The 18,644-nt window shown below is 53.7% G+C and overlaps 1 protein-coding gene and 1 long non-coding RNA gene across 2 annotated transcripts in view; both read left to right on the forward strand.

Annotated features, from left to right (window-relative positions):
- Nucleotides 1-18,644, forward strand: part of LOC125109645 (uncharacterized) — a 37,767-nt gene that overhangs the window by 8,097 nt on the left and 11,026 nt on the right. The window lies entirely within an intron of this gene.
- Nucleotides 12,252-14,215, forward strand: CEBPB (CCAAT enhancer binding protein beta). The gene has a single exon (XM_047746755.1). The coding sequence runs from the start codon at nucleotides 12,631-12,633 to the stop codon at nucleotides 13,669-13,671; it is 1,041 nt and encodes a 346-aa protein (XP_047602711.1). The 5' UTR covers nucleotides 12,252-12,630; the 3' UTR covers nucleotides 13,672-14,215.

Here is an 18,644-nt window from a genome sequence, read left to right on the forward strand (position 1 = left end):
GGTTATAAACTTCGAGTTTTAGCAGCGTGGCAAACTGCCCAGCTATGTTAGCATGCTGTTCGAGTCTCCCTTGCAGCAGTATAGGACATGTGACTAATTCTGGTGGAATTAGAATGATAGCAGAAGTGGCACAAAGTGTTCTGGGTTGTGCCCTTAAAGAGGCTGACTCCTGCTTCCTTTTCTCCACTTCGCACTGGCAGGAATGTAGATGTAATAGCAGTGTTAGGGCAGCCACGTTGGGCCATGAGATGGAAGATGCCAGTTGAAGATGGGTGAGTTATAAGATAGAAAGAGTCTGGATCCCGGGGTACCTGTGGGGGGCTCAGTCACTTGAGCATCTGAATCCTGATTTTGGCTCAAGTTGTGATCTCCGGGTCATGAAATGGAGCCCATCTTGGGCTCTGTGCTCAGTGTGGAGTCTGCTTGAGATCCTCCCTCTTCCTCTGCCTCTCCCCCGACTTGTGCTCTCTAAAGAAACAAATAAGTAAAATCTTAAAAAAAAAAAAAAAAAGGAAGAGTCTGGGTCCCTGATACCATTAATACTTCAGATTAATGTAAGAAAGGAAGATGAATTATTTTCTTATCTAGGAAACACTTGTTATTGGAGCCATTCTTGAACAGCATGGATCTGGTATCTCACCAGTGTAGTTGTTAGGTGAGTGGACAGATGATTGAATGACAGAAGGAACGGTCAGACACAGGTCCGTACACACATAAAAGTGCACAGACCGCCCTTGTGCCGAGGTGGGAGCCTCCGACAGACTGCGGTGGGAAAAGTCTGTGGCCAGAGGAGCCGGTTTCAGAACTGGCCTTGTACTTGCACACGATCCTGGGTGACCCACGTCTATGGCTCCCATCCTCTGTGGGCCCCATCCTCCTCAGCTGTAAATCAGGCTTAGCAAGCTCCTGGGATTTGAGCAATTCAAAGATGTTCACTCCTCTTCCAACACCATTTCTAAGAATCCATTCCCAGAGAGATTCTCACCTTGGAGCTGGTGAGCACAGGTGCTAGGATAGAGCTGCACCTTGGTTTGTGGAGGACAGACTTGGAAATATCCTTAAAGGTCATGAGATAAATGATGGCACCTTTATGCTCTGGGGTGCTGACCCTGGGCTGTGGCCACTAGGAACTCTCTGGCGACACCTCCTGGCATAAAGCGAAACTGTAGCCCAGCTTGGCAAGGCACTGGACATTTCCAGGAGTGGTACAGGAGGGCTGCGAGGGCAGTGTGGGAAGCCTCGGAGCAAGGAGATTTGGAAGGAAGGTACCAAGGTGAGGAGGTGGCCTGGGTTTGAATTCCAGCTTCCCTACTTACTAGCTAGGTAAGGGAGGGCACATTGGGACTTTCTCTGAGCCTCCATTTCTTCTTCTATAACATATGGACCCATGTGCCCATATGGATGTCTAGTGAGGATGTGATGAGAGAATTCATTCATTAGATTAGTTTTTTTTAGAGATTTATTTATTTGAGACAGAGAGCACACGTGAGCATGTTGGGGGAGGAGCAGAGGGAGAGAATTTCAAGCAGACACCCCACAGCGTGTAGGGCTCAAATGACTGAGCCACTCAGGCACCCCCAAATCTCACTCCTTTTTATGGCTGAGCGGTATTCCACCACATGTCTGTAACTTGACTAATTTTATGGTGTTCCCCTTCTGTGTTAAGACATTAATCCATGTGAAGAGTCTGCCTTTGTTCACAGTTTTTTGGGGGGCCAGTTTCCCAACACCCTCTCCTAAAGCATCTTTTCTTTCCCGGGCAGGCTGTGGTCGGCTCCCACCCCACTGTGTTCCCTCATTGGCCCGTGTCTCTGGGCACCAGGACCCCACTGTTTTATACTGGCATGTGCCTTTTTCAGGTGATAGGGGAAGTCTCCTCTTTACTATTTTTCTTACGGTTGTGGCTGTCCATGCCACACCCCATCAAATCCTCAGAACACCCTGTACCAATGAGTATAGTCCTTTTCCCCACAGGACAGGTGAGAAAGCAGGCTTCAGGGAGGGAACCTGGCTTGATGAAGTTTGCAGAGCTGACACCTGGCAGAGCTAGGACTAAACCAGGCCTGGCCCCAGCCCCCAGCCCCCAGCTGCCTCTCCTGCCTATAGGCCACCAGGGAAGAAGGGGGAAGGGGCTGTGAAAGCCTGCTACGCTGTTCAACTGCCAGTTTGCTCTCAGATCCCTTCCTTGCCGCAGGGCAGGAAACCACTGTGCATTTAAGCAGAGAGATTTTCCCATAAGGAATTGGTGACGGGGGTGGTGGAGGAGCCCAAAAGTAAAAAAGAGGGTGTGAAAAAGCTCGGAGTTTCTCAGCAGAAGTCACTGCCGCCTCTAAGCTGGAGGGAGCAAGGGAGGAGGAAATGTGACGGTAGCCCAGGGCCTGTGCCGCTCAGCAAACCCGGAAACACAACGGTAGGATAGAGCTGTGAGCTACTGTTAGTTGAGCATTTACTATGTGTCAGGATCTTCCGCTGGGATTTTACATGCAGTCTGTATACACCAGATGCGGCTCTTCCTGGCCTCTGCTCGGACCTCCTCAGACATGCCGTCTAAGAATGCTGCCACTGACACAGATCGAGCTCCCGCTTTATTTTCCTTTATCGTATTATCAGTACCTGAAATGATCCCATACGCGTGTTTGTTGTCTCCCCCGACCTGCCCTGACACTAGACTGTAAGCCCCATGAGGGCAGGACTCAGGGCTTGGTGTATCTCAGAGCCTGGATGAGATTCTCCATCTCCCACATCATAGCTACTTGATGTTTCTCCAGTAATTAATCTAGGGGAGTCTGAGTGACTCAGTTGGTTAGGCATCTGACTCATGGTTTTGGCTCAGGTCGTGATCTCATGGGTCATGTCAGGCTCTGTGCTTAGCGTGGAGTTGGGTTGAAATTTTCTCTCTCCCTCTCCCCCTGCACGCACGCGCGCGCACACACACACACACACACACACACACTCTCTCTCTCTCTCTCTCTCTCTAAATAAAATCTTTAAAAAAAGGAAAGAGATTTTGACACATGCTACGACATGGAGAGATCCTGCAAGTGTTATGCTAAGGGAAATGAGCCAGACACGGAAGAACAATAACAGGCAGATTCATAGAGACAGAAAGTAGAGCAGTGACTGCTAGAAGGGAGTATGGGGAGGTATTGTTTAGTAGGGACAGAGTGTGTGTTGGGGATGATGGAAAGGTTTTGGGTATTGATAGTGGTGATTACGTACAAAATACTGTGAATGTAATTAACGCCATTACATCGTACTCTTACAAATTGTTAAAATGATAAATATTATATATACTTTACTCCAAAAAAGCACTCTCGCATTAGTAGAGTAGAATAGAAAGTGACTTAATGCCAGAGGTGAGAAAGGACTTTTATTTTTTTTAAAGATTTTATTTATCTATTCGACAGACAGAGATCACAAGTAGGCAGAGCAGCAGGCAGAGAGGGAGAGAGGAGGAAGCAGGCTCCCTGTGGAGCAGAGAGCCCGATGTGGGGCTCCATCCCAGGACCCTGGGACCATGACCTGAGCTGAAGGCAGAGGCTTTAAACCACTGAGCCACCCAGGCGCCCTGAGAAAGGACTTTTTAAATTAAGCAAAGTTCAAAAGCACAAGCATAAAGAACCTGATTCAGAAATGGCCAAGGAACTTGAATAGATCCCTCTCCCCTGGAAAAAATATTTTCATACAAAAGGAGGCTAGCGGGGTGCATTCTTTTGTGTCTGGTATCTTTCTCTTGGTGCAAGATTTTGTAGGTGGGTCCCCCTTGTTTGCTGGTACGTCTTAAAGCCCGCTTGCTTGAGGGGGAGGCAAGTTTTGAAGTTGAGCAGGGGCATGGACAATTGGGATGGGTAATTTATCCTCAAAGCTGGGTTTGGGACTCCTTACCCTGGCCTTCGGTGACCTCTCAGCTTTCTTTTCTTCTTCTTTTTTTTTAAATTTGTTTGACAGAGAGAGAGGGAGAGCGATCACAAGTAGGCAGAGAGGCAGGCAGAGAGAGGGGGGAAGCAGGCTCCCTGCTGAGCATAGAGTCCAATGTGGGGCTCGATTCCAAGACCCTGAGACCATGAACTGAGCGAAAGGCAGAGGTTTAACCCACAGAGCCACGCCCTCTCAGCTTTCCAACCTGCGGGGGCTTTCTCGGTTCAGAAAGACGCTGGGGAGGTTGGAGGCTGGGCTCGACTGCCATCTGGTGGTGATTCTGGACAGTGCACCCACAGATGCGGGCAAAGGCACAGTGGGGTGGGGAGATGGTGGGTCAGGCAGTGTTTGGGCCCGGAATTCACCGAGCACCTACTCAGTGTGTGTGTATGTGTGTACAGACATGACCTAGATTGGGTTGACCTGAAGGGGCTGCCGGGAGAGGCAGATTACCCAAAACTAACTCCAGGAGGGGCAGAATGAGATCCTAGAGGCATAAAGGTGGGGAGTGCCGAGCCAACAGGGAGTCATTTGACTTGGGCATTCGGGGAATGTTTCTCCAGGCATCGTCTCAGCTGCAGGTGGAAAGGAAGGGTGTTGAGGCAGAGGGAACAGCACAGGCCAAGTTGTGGAGGCAGGACCATGCAACGTATGGCTTTCTAAACTCAAAACAAGTAATACGGTAACACATATCCGTTGTGAACATTTTAAAGTTAGAAAGAAAAGGGGCGCCTGGGTGGCTCAGTGGGTTAAAGTTAGAAAGAAAAAAATGTAGGGCTTCCTCCCACCTCCCACATCAGCCCCCAGCCCTCTTCCTGCAGAAGACTGACTTTAGTGGCTCCCACCAATAGGATGAATGGTGAGGCCGGTTTGGGACTTAAGCCTAAAGAAGGCCTGGCATCTTTCATTTTTGCTCTGGGGGAAGCCAGCTACTGTATAAGATGTGTGGCTACTGTGCCGGGAGGACCACGGTGGGAGGGAGAGACTACATGATGCAGAACAGAGGGACTGAGGACTAAGCTGGCAGATATATGCCCCAGCTGGCCATCAGCCACCGGGGCCATCCTAGCCGAGGTGTCACACACAGGGGTCAGGGAGTCACCTTGAACATTCCAGCCAGCAGCCAGCCCTGGATCAGAGAGAAGTTGCCCAGATTTCTGACCCACAGGATGGGGAGCAAACCAAATGGCGATTGTGTTAAGCCACTAAGTTCTGGGGTGTATTATCACACAAGAGTATTCAGAGCACCCCGTGCCCTAGGCTGCCCCTGGTTGCCAGTTTCTGGTGGCCCTTCCATTGGGAGAAGCCTCCTCAAACACACACACGAGTGAATTCCTGCATCTCCTCTTAATTCTGTGGGGTTTGCACACCACACCTCCTGGCCCACCCTTGGCCTTTTCCTCTTAATGATCTCCTCCTAGCTCTTGGTTCTAGATGTGTGTTGTTCAGTGCAGTACCCACTAAACACAGAGGCTATTTAAATGTAATTAAAATGGAATAAAATAAAAAATTCATTTCCTGCATCACATACTAGCCTCAAGGGCTCACTGGCCACAGGTGGCTTGTAGCTCCCATATGACACAGCACAGATGTAGGACATTGCCATCGTCCCAGAAAGTTCTATGGGACATTGTGGGTCCAGATCTTCTCCCTAGGTCCTCTCCCTCATCACTCAGCCCCAGCAGCAGCATAGTGTTCCCCAGTGATGGGCGCCCCCGATGCTGTCCACAAGCTCCTGCTATGACTATGTCCATTTTTCTCAGTGCAGCTGTGAGTATCTCTGTAGTATAAATGCCCAGCCTTTCTGGGCTCAGTGACGTTTCTGGGCCAAATTACAACTAGAGGTTCGGCCATTTAACACGGCCACTAGACGTTTTTAAGAGTGTTTGTTTTCCCGCACCATCAACACTACGTATAATGAAAAACATTTTTTCTTTAACTAACGGCCAATATTTTCAAGACAAACATAACTCGACCAGGATCCTGCTTCGTCACATCCTTCTTTTACTTCATTGGGCCCTTGGGTACGTTCCCATGTTGACATCTGAAGATCTGCCCTGTCCTTTTTATTAATTTATTTTTTAAATTGTGGTAAAATTCAGATAACATGAAATTGACCATTTTAATTATTTTTAAATGCACAGTTCAGTGCCATTAAGTACATTCTCACCGTAGTGCAGCCTTCACCAACATCCGTCTCCAGAAGCTTCTCATCATCCCAAATGGAAACTCTTTCCCCGTTAAACAACCCCCCACCCCTCTGGCCCCTGGCCCCTGGCATCCACCATGCTACTTTCCATCTTTATGAGTGTGACTGCTCTCAGGAACTCATCTAAGTGGACTCATACGGTATTTGTCCTTTTGTGCCTGGTATATTTCACTTAGCGTCGCATCCTCAAGGCTCATCCATGTTGTAGTATCTCTGAATTTCCCTTTAAAGGCTGAATAATTGTCGTATGTAGAGGCCATATTTTGCTTATCCATTTATATATTGATGGACACTTGGGTTGCTTCGACCTTTTTGGCTGTTGTGAATAACGCTGTCATGAGCATGGGTGTGCGTGTGTGTCCTCAAAACCCTGCTTCCAGTTCTTTTGGGACCTACAGCTAGAAGTGGAATTATTGGATCCTATGGTAGTTCTATTTTTAATTTTTTTGAGGAACCGCCATACTGTTTCCAACAGTGGCTACAGCAGTTTGCATTCACACTGACATTTTCTCCGTATCTTCACCAACACTTGTTATTTCCTGTTTTTCTGGAGAGTAATCCCAGTGGGTGTGGGGTGGTCTTTCGTGGTGGCTTGGATTTGTGTCTCCCTAATGATCCGTGAAGTTGAGCATCTTTTCATGTGCTTATTAGCCATTCACATATCTTCTTTGGAGAAGTGGAAATGTCAATTTCAAGTCCTCCCCCCATTTTTAATTGGGTTGTTCCTCTATTGTTGAGTTGTAGGAAGTTTCTTACATATTCTGGATATTAACCTATCAGATACATGATTTGCAAATATTTTCTCCCATTCCTCAGGGCTGACTTACGACTCTGTCGATTTTTCCCTCTGCTGCACAGAAGTTTTTAATTTTGACATCATCTGATTTATCTACTTCTTTCTTGTGGGGGTCTGTGCTTCGGGTAGTCAAATACTGTATCCTTTTAAATGGCCATGGAGCGGTGCATGCGGAGTGTGGCTGTCTCATAATTGGATCTATCAGCAAATCCTGAAGGTTCTACTTTCAAAAAAAGATTCAGAACCTGACCCCTTCTCTCACCACCTCCACGGCCACCCTGCTGGGGGAGTGTCCCATCAGCTGCTTGCATGGACTGTGGTTACTTCCTCCTTGGGCTCCCCGCTTCGGCCTTGACTGCTAGTAGCGTCCACGCCCTACCCCCCACTTGCAGCCAGAGGGATTCTGTTAGAACCCAAGTCAGATCCTGTTCCTCTTCTGTTCAGAACTCTCCATGGCTCCCAGCTAACCTGGAGTAAAAGCCGAAGTCTGTTTAGTGCCCCACAAAACCCTGCATGATATGGCCCCCACTATTTCTTTCTTCCTTTAAAAAATTATTTATTTATTTGAGAGAGAGGGAGAGATTACAAGCAGGGGGAGGGGCAGAGAGAGAGGGACAAGCAGACTCCCTGCTGAGTGGGGAACCCGATGCTGGACTTCACCCCAGGATCCAAGATGACCTGAGCTGAAGTCAGACGCTTAATGGACTGAGCCACCCAGGCACCCCTGGCCCCCACTATTTCTGAAATAATTTCTTCCTACTGTTCATCTACTTCACCTACAGCAACTACATGGGCCAGGCATGCTCCTACATTAGGGCCTTTGCACGTGCTGTTCCCCCTGCGGGGCCCACCCTCCCCACAGCTATCTGTGTTCATGTTTTTGCTCCAATGTCACCTCAGGGGGGCCTCCCCCGACTTCCCTAATGTAAAATTAAAATCCACCCCCCCATTCCCTTCCTTTGCTGTATTTTTCTCCAGGGTGTTTACCATGATCTAACACAATGTATATGTTACTCATTGACCTTGTTTCTTGTTTGTCTTCTCCAAGGGGAATGTCAACACCATGAAAATAGGAATCGCTCTGTCTTGTTCTAGGGCACAAGCCACTGTAGGTGCCAAAAAATATCTGATGAATGACTAAGTGAAAATGAGCACTTTTTGTCTGTAGACATTGGTCCATTGGACATTTTAATTTCTTTCAGTAGCCTGCTCCTGTCCTGTGGGTATCTGTCCTAGCCAAAACGCCAACTTTGGTATCCCAAAGCAACAAGATTTACTTAAATCACTCCTGCATTCCCAGAGCCCGCCACATGGTGGCAGCATATGCACAGACAAGTTTCACCAGCTGGCCCTGCCGGTCTCCCAGGACTCCAAAATCCTGGGTCCCAGGATATTTGGTTTGACAGCCCTCAGGGATCTAATTTCAGCCCCAATTGGTAAATGGGGAAAGTGAACTTTAAAGAGGAGGTGTCGTGGGGAAAGTCTGGGAATCAGGGGTCTGGCTTTTCAGTCTGGCTCTTTTACTGGTTCCCTGTGATCTCGGGGAAGGTCTGAACCCTTTCTGGACCTGTTTCCCATCAGCCTACTTTGTGAGGCTTCCATGACCGACCAGGGTCAGGCCCTCTGGGGGGCTGAGGAGATGCACTCCCATGTGTCATGGTGGGCCAGTGGGAGGGGCAACTGCTGGCTCAGAAGGCCCAAGACAGAGGGATATTATCACCCCACTCTACAGACCGGGGACTGAGGTCAAGAGGACACACTGGAGTGTCCCCAGCCAGGAGGGTGCAGAACAGGAACCAAGCCCCCCATTCCAGATCCACTAGAGACCATCTCTGATGGTTCCTTTTTCAGACTTATGTTTCTACCCTCGGGCTGATTTCTACCCCCTGCGAACACCTTTAACCGTTCTCCATCAAGGGAGCGACACTGGGACTCCCTTTGGGCAAGTTGCCTTGGTTTTCTCCTCCTGAAAATGGGGCCGAGGAGAAGCTGCAGAGGCTGGGAGAAGGGATTTTGAAAGCAGTTTGGGGGCAGAGGAGGGTGTATCCGGGTAGGAAAGATCCTGTTCCTCCACAGCCCCCGCCTAGTTCCTGCCCACACTTGCAGCCGCATAGGCCCAGCCCACGGGTTCTGGTTTTAAAAGAGACGCTGAAAATTGGAATTTTGATGTGAAGTCTCCTGATTTTTAAATGTTAGCAATAAATTCATTAGAAAAAAAAAAAAAACCCACACAATAAAGCAAAACACCAGAGAGTCACGCTGAACATATTTCTAGGTTGGATTTGACTCCTGGCTCCCCATTTGAGACCTTCTCCCACCCCAGGCTCCTACAGACACTTAGGTGGGATGGTAGCTGGGAGAGGGCATTGCGGGTGGTGTCAGGTGGAACCTGGCTTCTGGCCTGTCCCTGGCACAGGGCCAAAGGGCGTGCTGGTGGCCCCCTGAGCCCTAGTGGTGCCGTGCCCATCAGACCCTCCTTGGAGGGGAGGCTGAGTGTTCACAGTGCGGCAGCGGGCAGGGCCTGTTGAGCAACGAGGCTTGTAAACACAGGCCTTACGTCACCTGAGCACACAGCTTCTGTGCCCGCACCGGGGGTGGCACTGCGGTGGCCGTGGACTTCTCCGTCATGCCAGAGTGGGGAATCTGGAGCAGGGAAGGGCGGGCAGCAAAAGGCTCAGTGTCTGGTGGGTGAAGTCCATCCTGGATGCCAGCCAAACAAGACCCTGGTGGGGAGAGTCTGGTTCTTGGGGGCTGGTCACCAGGATTGGGTTGCTCCTCCACTCACTGTGTGACCCCGGGGAAGCCTCCTCTGGGTCTCAGTTCTTCCACTCAGAAAATGGGGTTCACATCCCCCAGACCCATTATGATTTATTATAAATCCAAAGGGGGAAGGTGAGCCTGGAAAGGCTTTAGTCCTTTCCCCCCCTTAAATGTGACGTTGGCCTCAGTTTCCTCATTTGTAAAGTGGAGGTAACAGGATCTGCTTTCTGTAAGTTATCAAGAGGGTTAAATGAGTTAATACAAGCAGAGAGCTTAAAATGTGGATCAGAGAGGGTGGAAGACGCTTGAGGACACACAGCAAATCCTCTAATGAGCTTCAGAACTCCGGATCTCACTGCAGTCTCCCCAGAACCCTGATAGGTGTGTGTGTATTGGGTGGGGGGCTGCTGAGGCCCAGAGAGGGAAACCATCTTGCCCAAGGTTACACAGCCCAGCACATGGACTTTCTCCGCTTCCTCATACATTGAGTATTTTTCCTGTGTCAGGCACTGTTCTAGGCATGGGGCACAGCAATGAACTAAACAAAAATCCCTAATGGGGATGGTATGGGGAGGGGACAGTGGGGACAGAAAGCCACGTGCATAAGGGAGACAATTTTGATTGTAAAGAGAATACAGGAACGTGAAAGAAGCCACTGAGGGTCTGTGACTTTCGGTGGGAAGGGCTTCTTGGAGGTAACCTTTGGGCTGAACCCTGAGGAGTTGTCTTGGGCAGAGCTAGGGGAACAGAGTTCTTGGTCCAGAGGGAACAGCAGATGCATTCACCACTGGTAAATTTTGGTCATGCCCAGGCAAGGAGGTCCAGTATTCACAGGCTAGCCCTCATGGAATGGGCAGGCTTTTGCGGGGGTGGAGACTGAGGTAGACTGGACAAGTAGGATAATGGTAGCTGGTGACAGGTTGGGAAGGAAATTCACTTGCAGGTGGGGCCAGGAGGGCCTCTTGGAGGTGGTGTGAGTGTCCCACTTTGCTGAGCTCTGAGCGTCCCACTTTGCCGCTTGGAAGGCCTGGCTGAGTAGCCCAGGGGCCTCAGACCCCTCCCTGCCCCAGAGGCTGCTGGGAAGGCCCCGAAAGCCAGTGGGCACGGTCAGTGTTTCATCCTGTTCTTCCCTGCTCCCGCCACCCCCCAAGGGCGCTTGGAGATGTCATTTCTCCAGCTCTCTGGGGCGGAGGTCACCCCAGCTCAGCAGATAACACTGAAGGTTGAGCAATGCCTGCCTGCCCGCCAGGGCCAGGGCTGGGGTCAGTGGGCCGGGGGTTATCCCCAGGCAGGCTGGGAGCTCCTGCCTGGGCGGCCTGGGCTGGGAGTGGCAGAGGGGTGGGCCCAGGGAGCTGCCCAAATGGCCTAGGAATGGGGTTGGAGAGGGCAAAGCCCACGCAGTCCACTGTTCCAATCCAAGATGGGCCACCGCCTGTCTTCCCATCTGTGTACCAGGAGTAGCAGAAGCATCCTCCCGCCAGGGTGGAAAAGTGAACCCTGGGGCCAGGCCCACCCTCAGTACAAAGTGGGGACTTGGTAACAATGGGGGAAATCCCTTCTCTCTCCTGCATGGCTCTCGGTGGGGTCTGGCTTGACACCCCCACCCCAGCCTCAGAAATAGGTTTTTTGGTCTCAGGTTGGCAAATAGGTCCTTAGGGTGCCCTGACAAGAGCTCTGGAGACTGGAGGGTGGGGGGCAACGAGGCCCTGTGACCCTGAGTGTCTTAGTAGCCCCCCCACCGGGGCTGCTTCTTACCCCGTGTGTGTGGGGGGCGGTGGCTTCTTTCTGATGTGCCTCCCAGAGTGGACTTACAAATGAAGCCTTATGTTTGGGAATCTGTGGCGTAGACAGTAACACAGTTAATAACCGTAACGGCACCTTCATGGATGGAGCTTGGAGAAGCGAAGTGACTCGCCCAAGGTCACATCGTGTGGCAGATTCTAGCAGCCCCGCCCCCTTCCACCTCCTGGGCCGGGGTCTGGGTCGGGTGGGGCCAGAGAAGACCCAGGTGTCGTCTAACGGAGAGGGCGGGTCCGATGGGCGGGGCTAGGGGAGGGGCGTAGTCGCGGCCGCAGAGACCCGGGTGGAGTGCTCCCTTGAACAGCGGGTCCTGCCCCCCGACCAGGGTCCCTGTATTGGACGTGGCTTTAGGAGGGGAGTCTCCATCCACGTGGAATCCCCTCCTTCCGAGAGCTGGGGATGGGGGCAAGTTTGGGGGCGGGGCCGCGCCCGGGGTCACCTCTCAGGAGCCAGAGCGGGGGTGCGGGTCTGGGGTCTCCGCGGTCCGGCATGCGAGCGTCTTCTCCGTGGGGCGTCCCGACTGGGCGCCGCGGATCCTGAAGCCACGGCCTCCTCCAGCAGGGGGCGGGCGGCGGCCGTGTTTTGGGTGGGGGAAGGCGATCACGTTGCCCCCTCCCCGGATTCCCCCCCCCGCTTCCAGTACAGCCTCCAGCCCAGAGGGGGCGGTCCGGGGGCGGGGTCGCGCCTCCCCCTTTCGCTCCCAATCCCGCGGCGGCCGGGTGGGGGTGGGCAGGGGGCGTAAGGCCGCCCCCTGGGGCCCACCGACCCCCGAAGGCGCACTCCTGCTCTCGGGTCTGGCCGCCGTGCCCAGCCGACGCCCTCCCGGGGGTCTCGGGCTGCCACACCGCGTCCCGGCGGCGGCGGGAGGGGCCGGGGAGGCTGCCAGCGTGACGCAGCCGTTGCCATGGGCCGCCTTTATAAATAACCGGGCTCAGGAGAAACTTTAGCGAGTCAGAGCCGCGCACGGGACCGGGAAGAGGACCCACGCGAGGGTCCAGCCGTCAGCCCCCGCACTAGTAGCGGCCACCCCGGCGGCAGCAGCAGCAAGCAGCGACACAGCGGCAACAGTTCGGAGCCAGGAGGCCGCGCCACCTGCGGGCCGGCCGGAGCGGGCAGCCCCAGGCCCCCTCCCCGGGCACCCGCGTTCATGCAACGCCTGGTGGCCTGGGACCCAGCATGTCTGCCCCTGCCGCCGCCGCCTGCCTTTAAATCCATGGAAGTGGCCAACTTCTACTACGAGGCGGACTGCTTGGCTGCTGCGTACGCCGGCAAGGCGGCCCCCGCGGCGCCCCCCGCGGCCAGACCCGGGCCGCGCCCCCCCGCCGGCGAGCTGGGTAGCATCGGCGACCACGAGCGCGCCATCGACTTCAGCCCGTACCTGGAGCCGCTGGGCGCGCCGCAGGCCCCGGCGCCGGCCACAGCCACGGACACCTTCGAGGCGGCTCCGCCCGCGCCCGCCCCCGCGCCCGCCTCCTCCGGGCAGCACCACGACTTCCTCTCCGACCTCTTCTCCGACGACTACGGGGGCAAGAACTGCAAGAAGGCATCCGAGTACGGCTACGTGAGCCTGGGGCGCCTGGGGGCCGCCAAGGGCGCACTGCATCCCGGCTGCTTCGCGCCCCTGCACCCGCCGCCCCCGCCGCCGCCGCCGCAGCCCGCCGAGCTCAAGGCGGAGCCGGGCTTCGAGCCCGCGGACTGCAAGCGGAAGGAGGAGGCCGGAGCGCCGGGCGGCGGTGCCGCAGGCATGGCGGCTGGCTTCCCGTACGCGCTGCGCGCCTACCTCGGCTACCAGGCGGTGCCGAGCGGCAGCAGCGGGAGCCTGTCCACGTCCTCGTCGTCCAGCCCGCCCGGCACGCCGAGCCCCGCCGACGCCAAGGCGCCCCCGGCCGCCTGCTATGCGGGGGCGGCGCCGGCGCCCTCGCAGGTCAAGAGCAAGGCCAAGAAGACAGTGGACAAGCACAGCGACGAGTACAAGATCCGGCGCGAGCGCAACAACATCGCGGTGCGCAAGAGCCGCGACAAGGCCAAGATGCGCAACCTGGAGACGCAGCACAAGGTCCTGGAGCTCACGGCCGAGAACGAGCGGCTCCAGAAGAAGGTGGAGCAGCTGTCGCGCGAGCTCAGCACCCTGCGGAACTTGTTCAAGCAGCTGCCCGAGCCCCTGCTCGCCTCCTCCGGCCACTGCTAGCGCGGCCCCCGCGCGCGTCCCCCTGCCGGCCGGCCTCCGCGCTGCCGGGCGCGCCGCGGCCGCGGAGACTCCGGGAAGCGCCCGCGCTCCCGCCCCCGCCCCCGCCCCTGGTGGCGCCGGCAAAACTTTGGCACTGGGGCACTTGGCAGCGCGGGGAGCTCGTCGGTAATTTTAATATTTTATTATATATATATCTATATTTTTGTCCAAACCAACCGCACATGCAGATGGGGCGCCCGCCCGTGGTGTTATTTAAAGAAGAAATGTCTATGTGTACAGATGAATGATAAACTCTGCCTCTCCCCCTGCCTCCTCTCCAGGCGCCGGCGGGCGGGCCGGTTTCGAAGTTGATGCAATCGGTTTAAACATGGCTGAACGCGTGTGTACACGGGACTGACGCAACCCACGTGTAACTGTCAGCCGGGCCCTGAGTAATCGCTCAAAGATGTTCCTACGGGGTTGTTGATGTTGTTGTTGTTGTTGTTGTTGTTGTTTTTTGGTCTTTTTTTTGTATTATAAAAAATAATCTATTTCTATGAGAAAAGAGGCGTCTGTATATTTGGGAATCTTTTCCGTTTCAAGCATTAAGAACACTTTAATAAACTTTTTTTTTTTTTTTTTTTTTTTTTAGAATGGTTAAAGGCCTTTTGGGGGCAGTAGTTGGCTTTTGATTTTTTTTTTCTTTATTTTTGGTTTCTATGATTTTATATTTGCTTTCCTGGAGTCGGGGGGGGGGGTTCTTGTGTGTTGGGGGGGTCCTGTTAATTTTGGCATTTTTGGTGGTTGGGTGGGGGTGTTACAGCTGTTTCTTTTTCCTCCCCTCCTCTGCTACTCCCTCCACGGTCTGTGCTTGGAGATGGGGGTGCTAGGCTTGTGGGGGGGAGGCAGAGGAGTGCTGGGTCAGCCTCTCAGAGTGACTCAGCGCCCTTGGGTGCTGAGGAGGAGTGACTGGGAACCCTGCTTGGGGAGAGGTCTAGGGCCGCCGGCTGGTCCCGAGTGCCAGGCTTGGGTTCAGGGGGGTCTCTGTGACCTCTGTACAGTGTTTGGGGATCGGGCCAGTAGGCCACATTATGTAGGAGAAGAGGGTACAGGTCTTGGTCCCGTTGAGCCCAAGTTGGGGCAGATTCTTTTTGGTGAGTGTAGTTGGGCGGGCTGTTTAAAAAATACTTTGTGTGTATATATTTATTTTAAGAGGAGCCTGGGTGTGTGGGCGAGCTTGTGTTTGTGTGTCCCTGGCCTGCCGGAGGGGAGAAGCTGGGCCAGGTGGAGGGAGGTGGGGGAAGGGTTCCTACATTTCCTTTCCCCTTCCTTGGGGCGGGAGGTTTACCAGCTTGCCTTCTTTGCCCAGGTGTGGACACCAAGTTCCAGCCTTACGTGCTTGCTTATGGTGGCTGAGCCCGGTTTGAACCTGGGACCACTGTCTCTGATTCCCTGGGACAGAAGGGACCTCTGGCAAGTCTTCTGCTTCTCTGCCCCCTGATACCCTCCTACCCCTCTGCACTGCACCCCCATGGCCCTTCCAGCTCTGGACAGCACTCCTGAGAGCTGAGGATGGACACGGAGGGCTTAGTGTGGGTACACGTTCGGCATCCCGCCGGGCCTGGCACACAGGAGGTATTATATAAGCGTTTGCTCTCGTTATTATTTTTTGCTGGGAGGTTCCTGGCATTTGGCAACCAGTCTTCAGTGCAGCGAGAGTGTGGCGAGTGCCTACCAGGGGTCGGGTGTCCAGTAAGTCCTGGACCTAATGCATTGCATGTAAGCCTCCCAACAACCTTGCCACAGGTGGGTACGATAGGCCAGTTTTTAGAGCCATGGAACAGACTTTTGTTACATCCCTAAGGGTACGAAGATGGTTTGGGGTTCCCCTGTCCTAGGAATTCACGGGTGAGGTCAGATGGGCGCTTCAGAGAGTGGTTTGCCAAGGGCCTGGGACAGCCTGGGGTCAGGAGACAGCTGCTGGTATGGTGGTTTTAGAAGAGGACATGCTTTTCCCCTCCTTTTCCCTCTGGGGGCCTGGATGTGCTTTTGCTGTGGGAGCCTCGGATAAGGGGGGCAGATATAACAGCTCCTACAGTCAAGGAGCTGAGGGGCCAGGCAGACTCCACCCCTCTAACCCCAACCTTTTGTTTGTGGCACGGGGGATGGATGGGCACTGAGCACAGAAAATCTCACTTTGGTCCTGGGCCTCCATTGTCCCTCCCACTCCCCAGCAGGTCTCCTCTCTGTCCTGGCTGGGCCGGTGACTGGTTGGATCCCTGGGCCCGCCAAGTCAGTCAAGTACCAGCAGCAGCACCTGGGCTCAAGGGCAAAGGCTGGGAGCCCGATGCCAGGGAAGGGGGGAGCTCAGTCTTGCAGGGGGTGGGGAGGTCATGATTCAGAAATGCATCTTCCCCATCCCACTCTCCTCTTTATCACTGAAAGTTGGCTGGTGGCTGCTGCTCCAAGGTGAGAGGGGAGCCGCCCAGCCACATGGTGACCCCAGGCATCCTTTTCCTGAGCACTGTCTTGGAGCCCTTTCCACGCTCACATCTGGATATAATCTCCAGAAACACTCCAGGGAAGGTGTAATACCCATTTTATAAAAGCAAACTGTGGCCCACAAGAAGTGGGGTTAGCGCTCAAGGAATGGGGTGAAGCCAGTTTCAGAGTTGGGTCTGACCCCTAGGTCTCTGGGGAAAGCTTGGCTTCGAGAGCCTCTTGTGATCCTAGCCTCTTTCCCCAGTCCTGGGCCCTGCCTGATGACTCCTTGCCTGGCCCCAAGTTCAGGTACCCCCAATGCCAGAGTTAAGTGACTTGCACACAGTTTCACAATTTGGAAGCAAAAGAAAGGGGACTTGACCCTGAGCCCATCTGAAGAAGGTTGGGAAAAAGTTAGTAGGTTGAGGGCTCTGCTGGTGGTCTGGGTGGCCTGGTGTAGGAGTGCTGTGGACAGAGCTGTGCCCAAAGGACTCTGGGAGATGTCATAGGTGAGGAACAGCCACCTCATGGATCACAAGGCTAGGAGGACTAAAGGCTTGCAGGGAGGAGGGAGGAAGCCATTCACAAGTCAGAAAACAAGGGAGTAGGCTGGGGGAAGTGGAGGCAGGAGGCCAGAGACGAGCCTCGAGGAATAGTAACAACAGCGTGTGTGAGTTCGGTGCTTATGATGGGGAAAGTGCCACTCCAAGGCCTTGGCTCAGATGGACTTGCTGGATCCTTCTGTCTGCCCAAGAAGGCTGATCATGTTAACCACAGACCCATTTAGTGGGGTTGACCATTGAGGCTAGCTGGGAGCCCCAACCAGTGTTTGCTTAGGACAGGAGAGTTGATGAAACACATTCATACCTCCCAATCTTAGGCAGTTGTCCTGCAGCCTGGTGATTTCACCAAGGAAAAAAGTGTGTGTCCAGAGTGAAAGTTGGAGACACTGGGGGCTGCTTGCCAGTTGAATTACCCCGGCTGCCTCTTGGAGGCTGTGGCTTTGGTGATGGGCATTTTCCTGCCAAGCAGACAAGCTCAGAGAGGGGAAGGGACCTGTCCAAGGTGGCACACCTGAGAATGTGTGAGTTGGGGTAGGAAAGAGAAGGGAGTCTCCCCCGTGGAAACACTTAAAGGTGTCCTCCTCCCCCAGAGTCCCTGGGACCATTTTGTCTTTGTTTCTGAGATAATTATCTGTCCAGTTACTTTTCCCATTTATTTGGCAAGCATTTGCTCAGCACCTTTTGGGTGCCAGGCCCAATGCTTGGGGCTGGGGACATGGTGACCAAGACAGAGGTGATGGTTTATGGGGAGAGGCAGACACTAAGTGTCCACTAACTAGAACAAAGTAATGACAGGTGGGGACAAGGGCTCTGAAGGAAGGAAAGTGGGGCAGGGAGTGGCTGGGAGGTCCAGGAAGGCCTCATAGGAGGCGGCATTCAGGCAGACATCTGGGCCAGGTGAGGTATGAGGGGGACGGGCCTTGGTTTATTGGGCATGCGCATGCTGTGCTGGGTGTTATGGTGTTTTATATGGCTTTTAGTCCTACAGTAACCCAATGACTTAAGAGCTGTTTATCATTCCTCTTCCTCAGTTGGGGAAACCAAGGCACAGAGTGACGAAGTCACTGTCCCAACAGCTGATGAGTGACTTGTGTGACAATTGAATTCATGTCTTACCTTTGAACCTGAGAATCTTTCTCTTCCTGTCTCTGCCTATGGCCCCAGATTTGTCATTTGCTCTGTTTTCCTGTCCTGTCCTGTTTCCCAATCCCCATCCTTTCCTGGCCTTCTAGGTGACCCCTGAGGGAGTCCCAGCAGTTCCAGCTGTCCATTTGGCTGTCCCTCCTTGAGGGTGTCCAACCTTGTGTTGGCTGTGGCCATGTGCACGGGAGTGATGGAGGCTGGGGGTGCTGGGGAGACTGGAGCTTCTGGGGTCCCCACCTGTCAGGGTTCGAGCCCCTCCTGGGTATCCTCGAGGCCAAGGTGGGAGGGGACCTGAGGCCCTGAGAGGGGACATTACCTGCCCAGAAAACAGAATGGATATTAGAATCTGTACCTGTGTGAGCCCCAAGCTTAGCCATCACTGCACTCTGGGGGGACAGATGGACAAACCTCAATTTTACAGCCTTTGAGGGTTAAGATGCTTGGGCAAAAAAAAAAAAAAAAAAAAAAAAAAAAGTTCTGAGCTTTGTCCCTTACTTGCTGGATGACTCTGGGCAAGATGCTTGACCTCCTTGGGCCTGGGTATATAGTCACATACTTAGTCAGTCAAACAAGCACCTACTGTGGGCTGGGACAATCTCTGGGCTTCCGGAGTTGACACTCTGGTGTGGGAGAAAGAAGAAAATGAAGGCGCAAGGGAGTGGTAGATGGGGACAAGGGGTGGGTGTTTAGAGAGCATTCCAGGCAGAAGGAGGAGCAAATGCAAAGGCCCTGAGATAGGACGGAGCTCAGTGTGCTGGGAAAGAGCAAGGAGCTGGCCTAGGGTTTGAGGGAGCCAGGGGCAACATG

This window comes from Lutra lutra, chromosome 9 (genome assembly GCF_902655055.1).
Source record: "Lutra lutra chromosome 9, mLutLut1.2, whole genome shotgun sequence".
Taxonomy (NCBI): Eukaryota; Metazoa; Chordata; class Mammalia; order Carnivora; family Mustelidae; genus Lutra; species Lutra lutra.

Coding starts and splice junctions, on each gene's coding strand:
- CEBPB (XM_047746755.1), top strand. CDS start 12,631: ATGCAACGCCTGGTGGCCTGGGACCCAGCATGTCTGCCCCTGCCGCCG.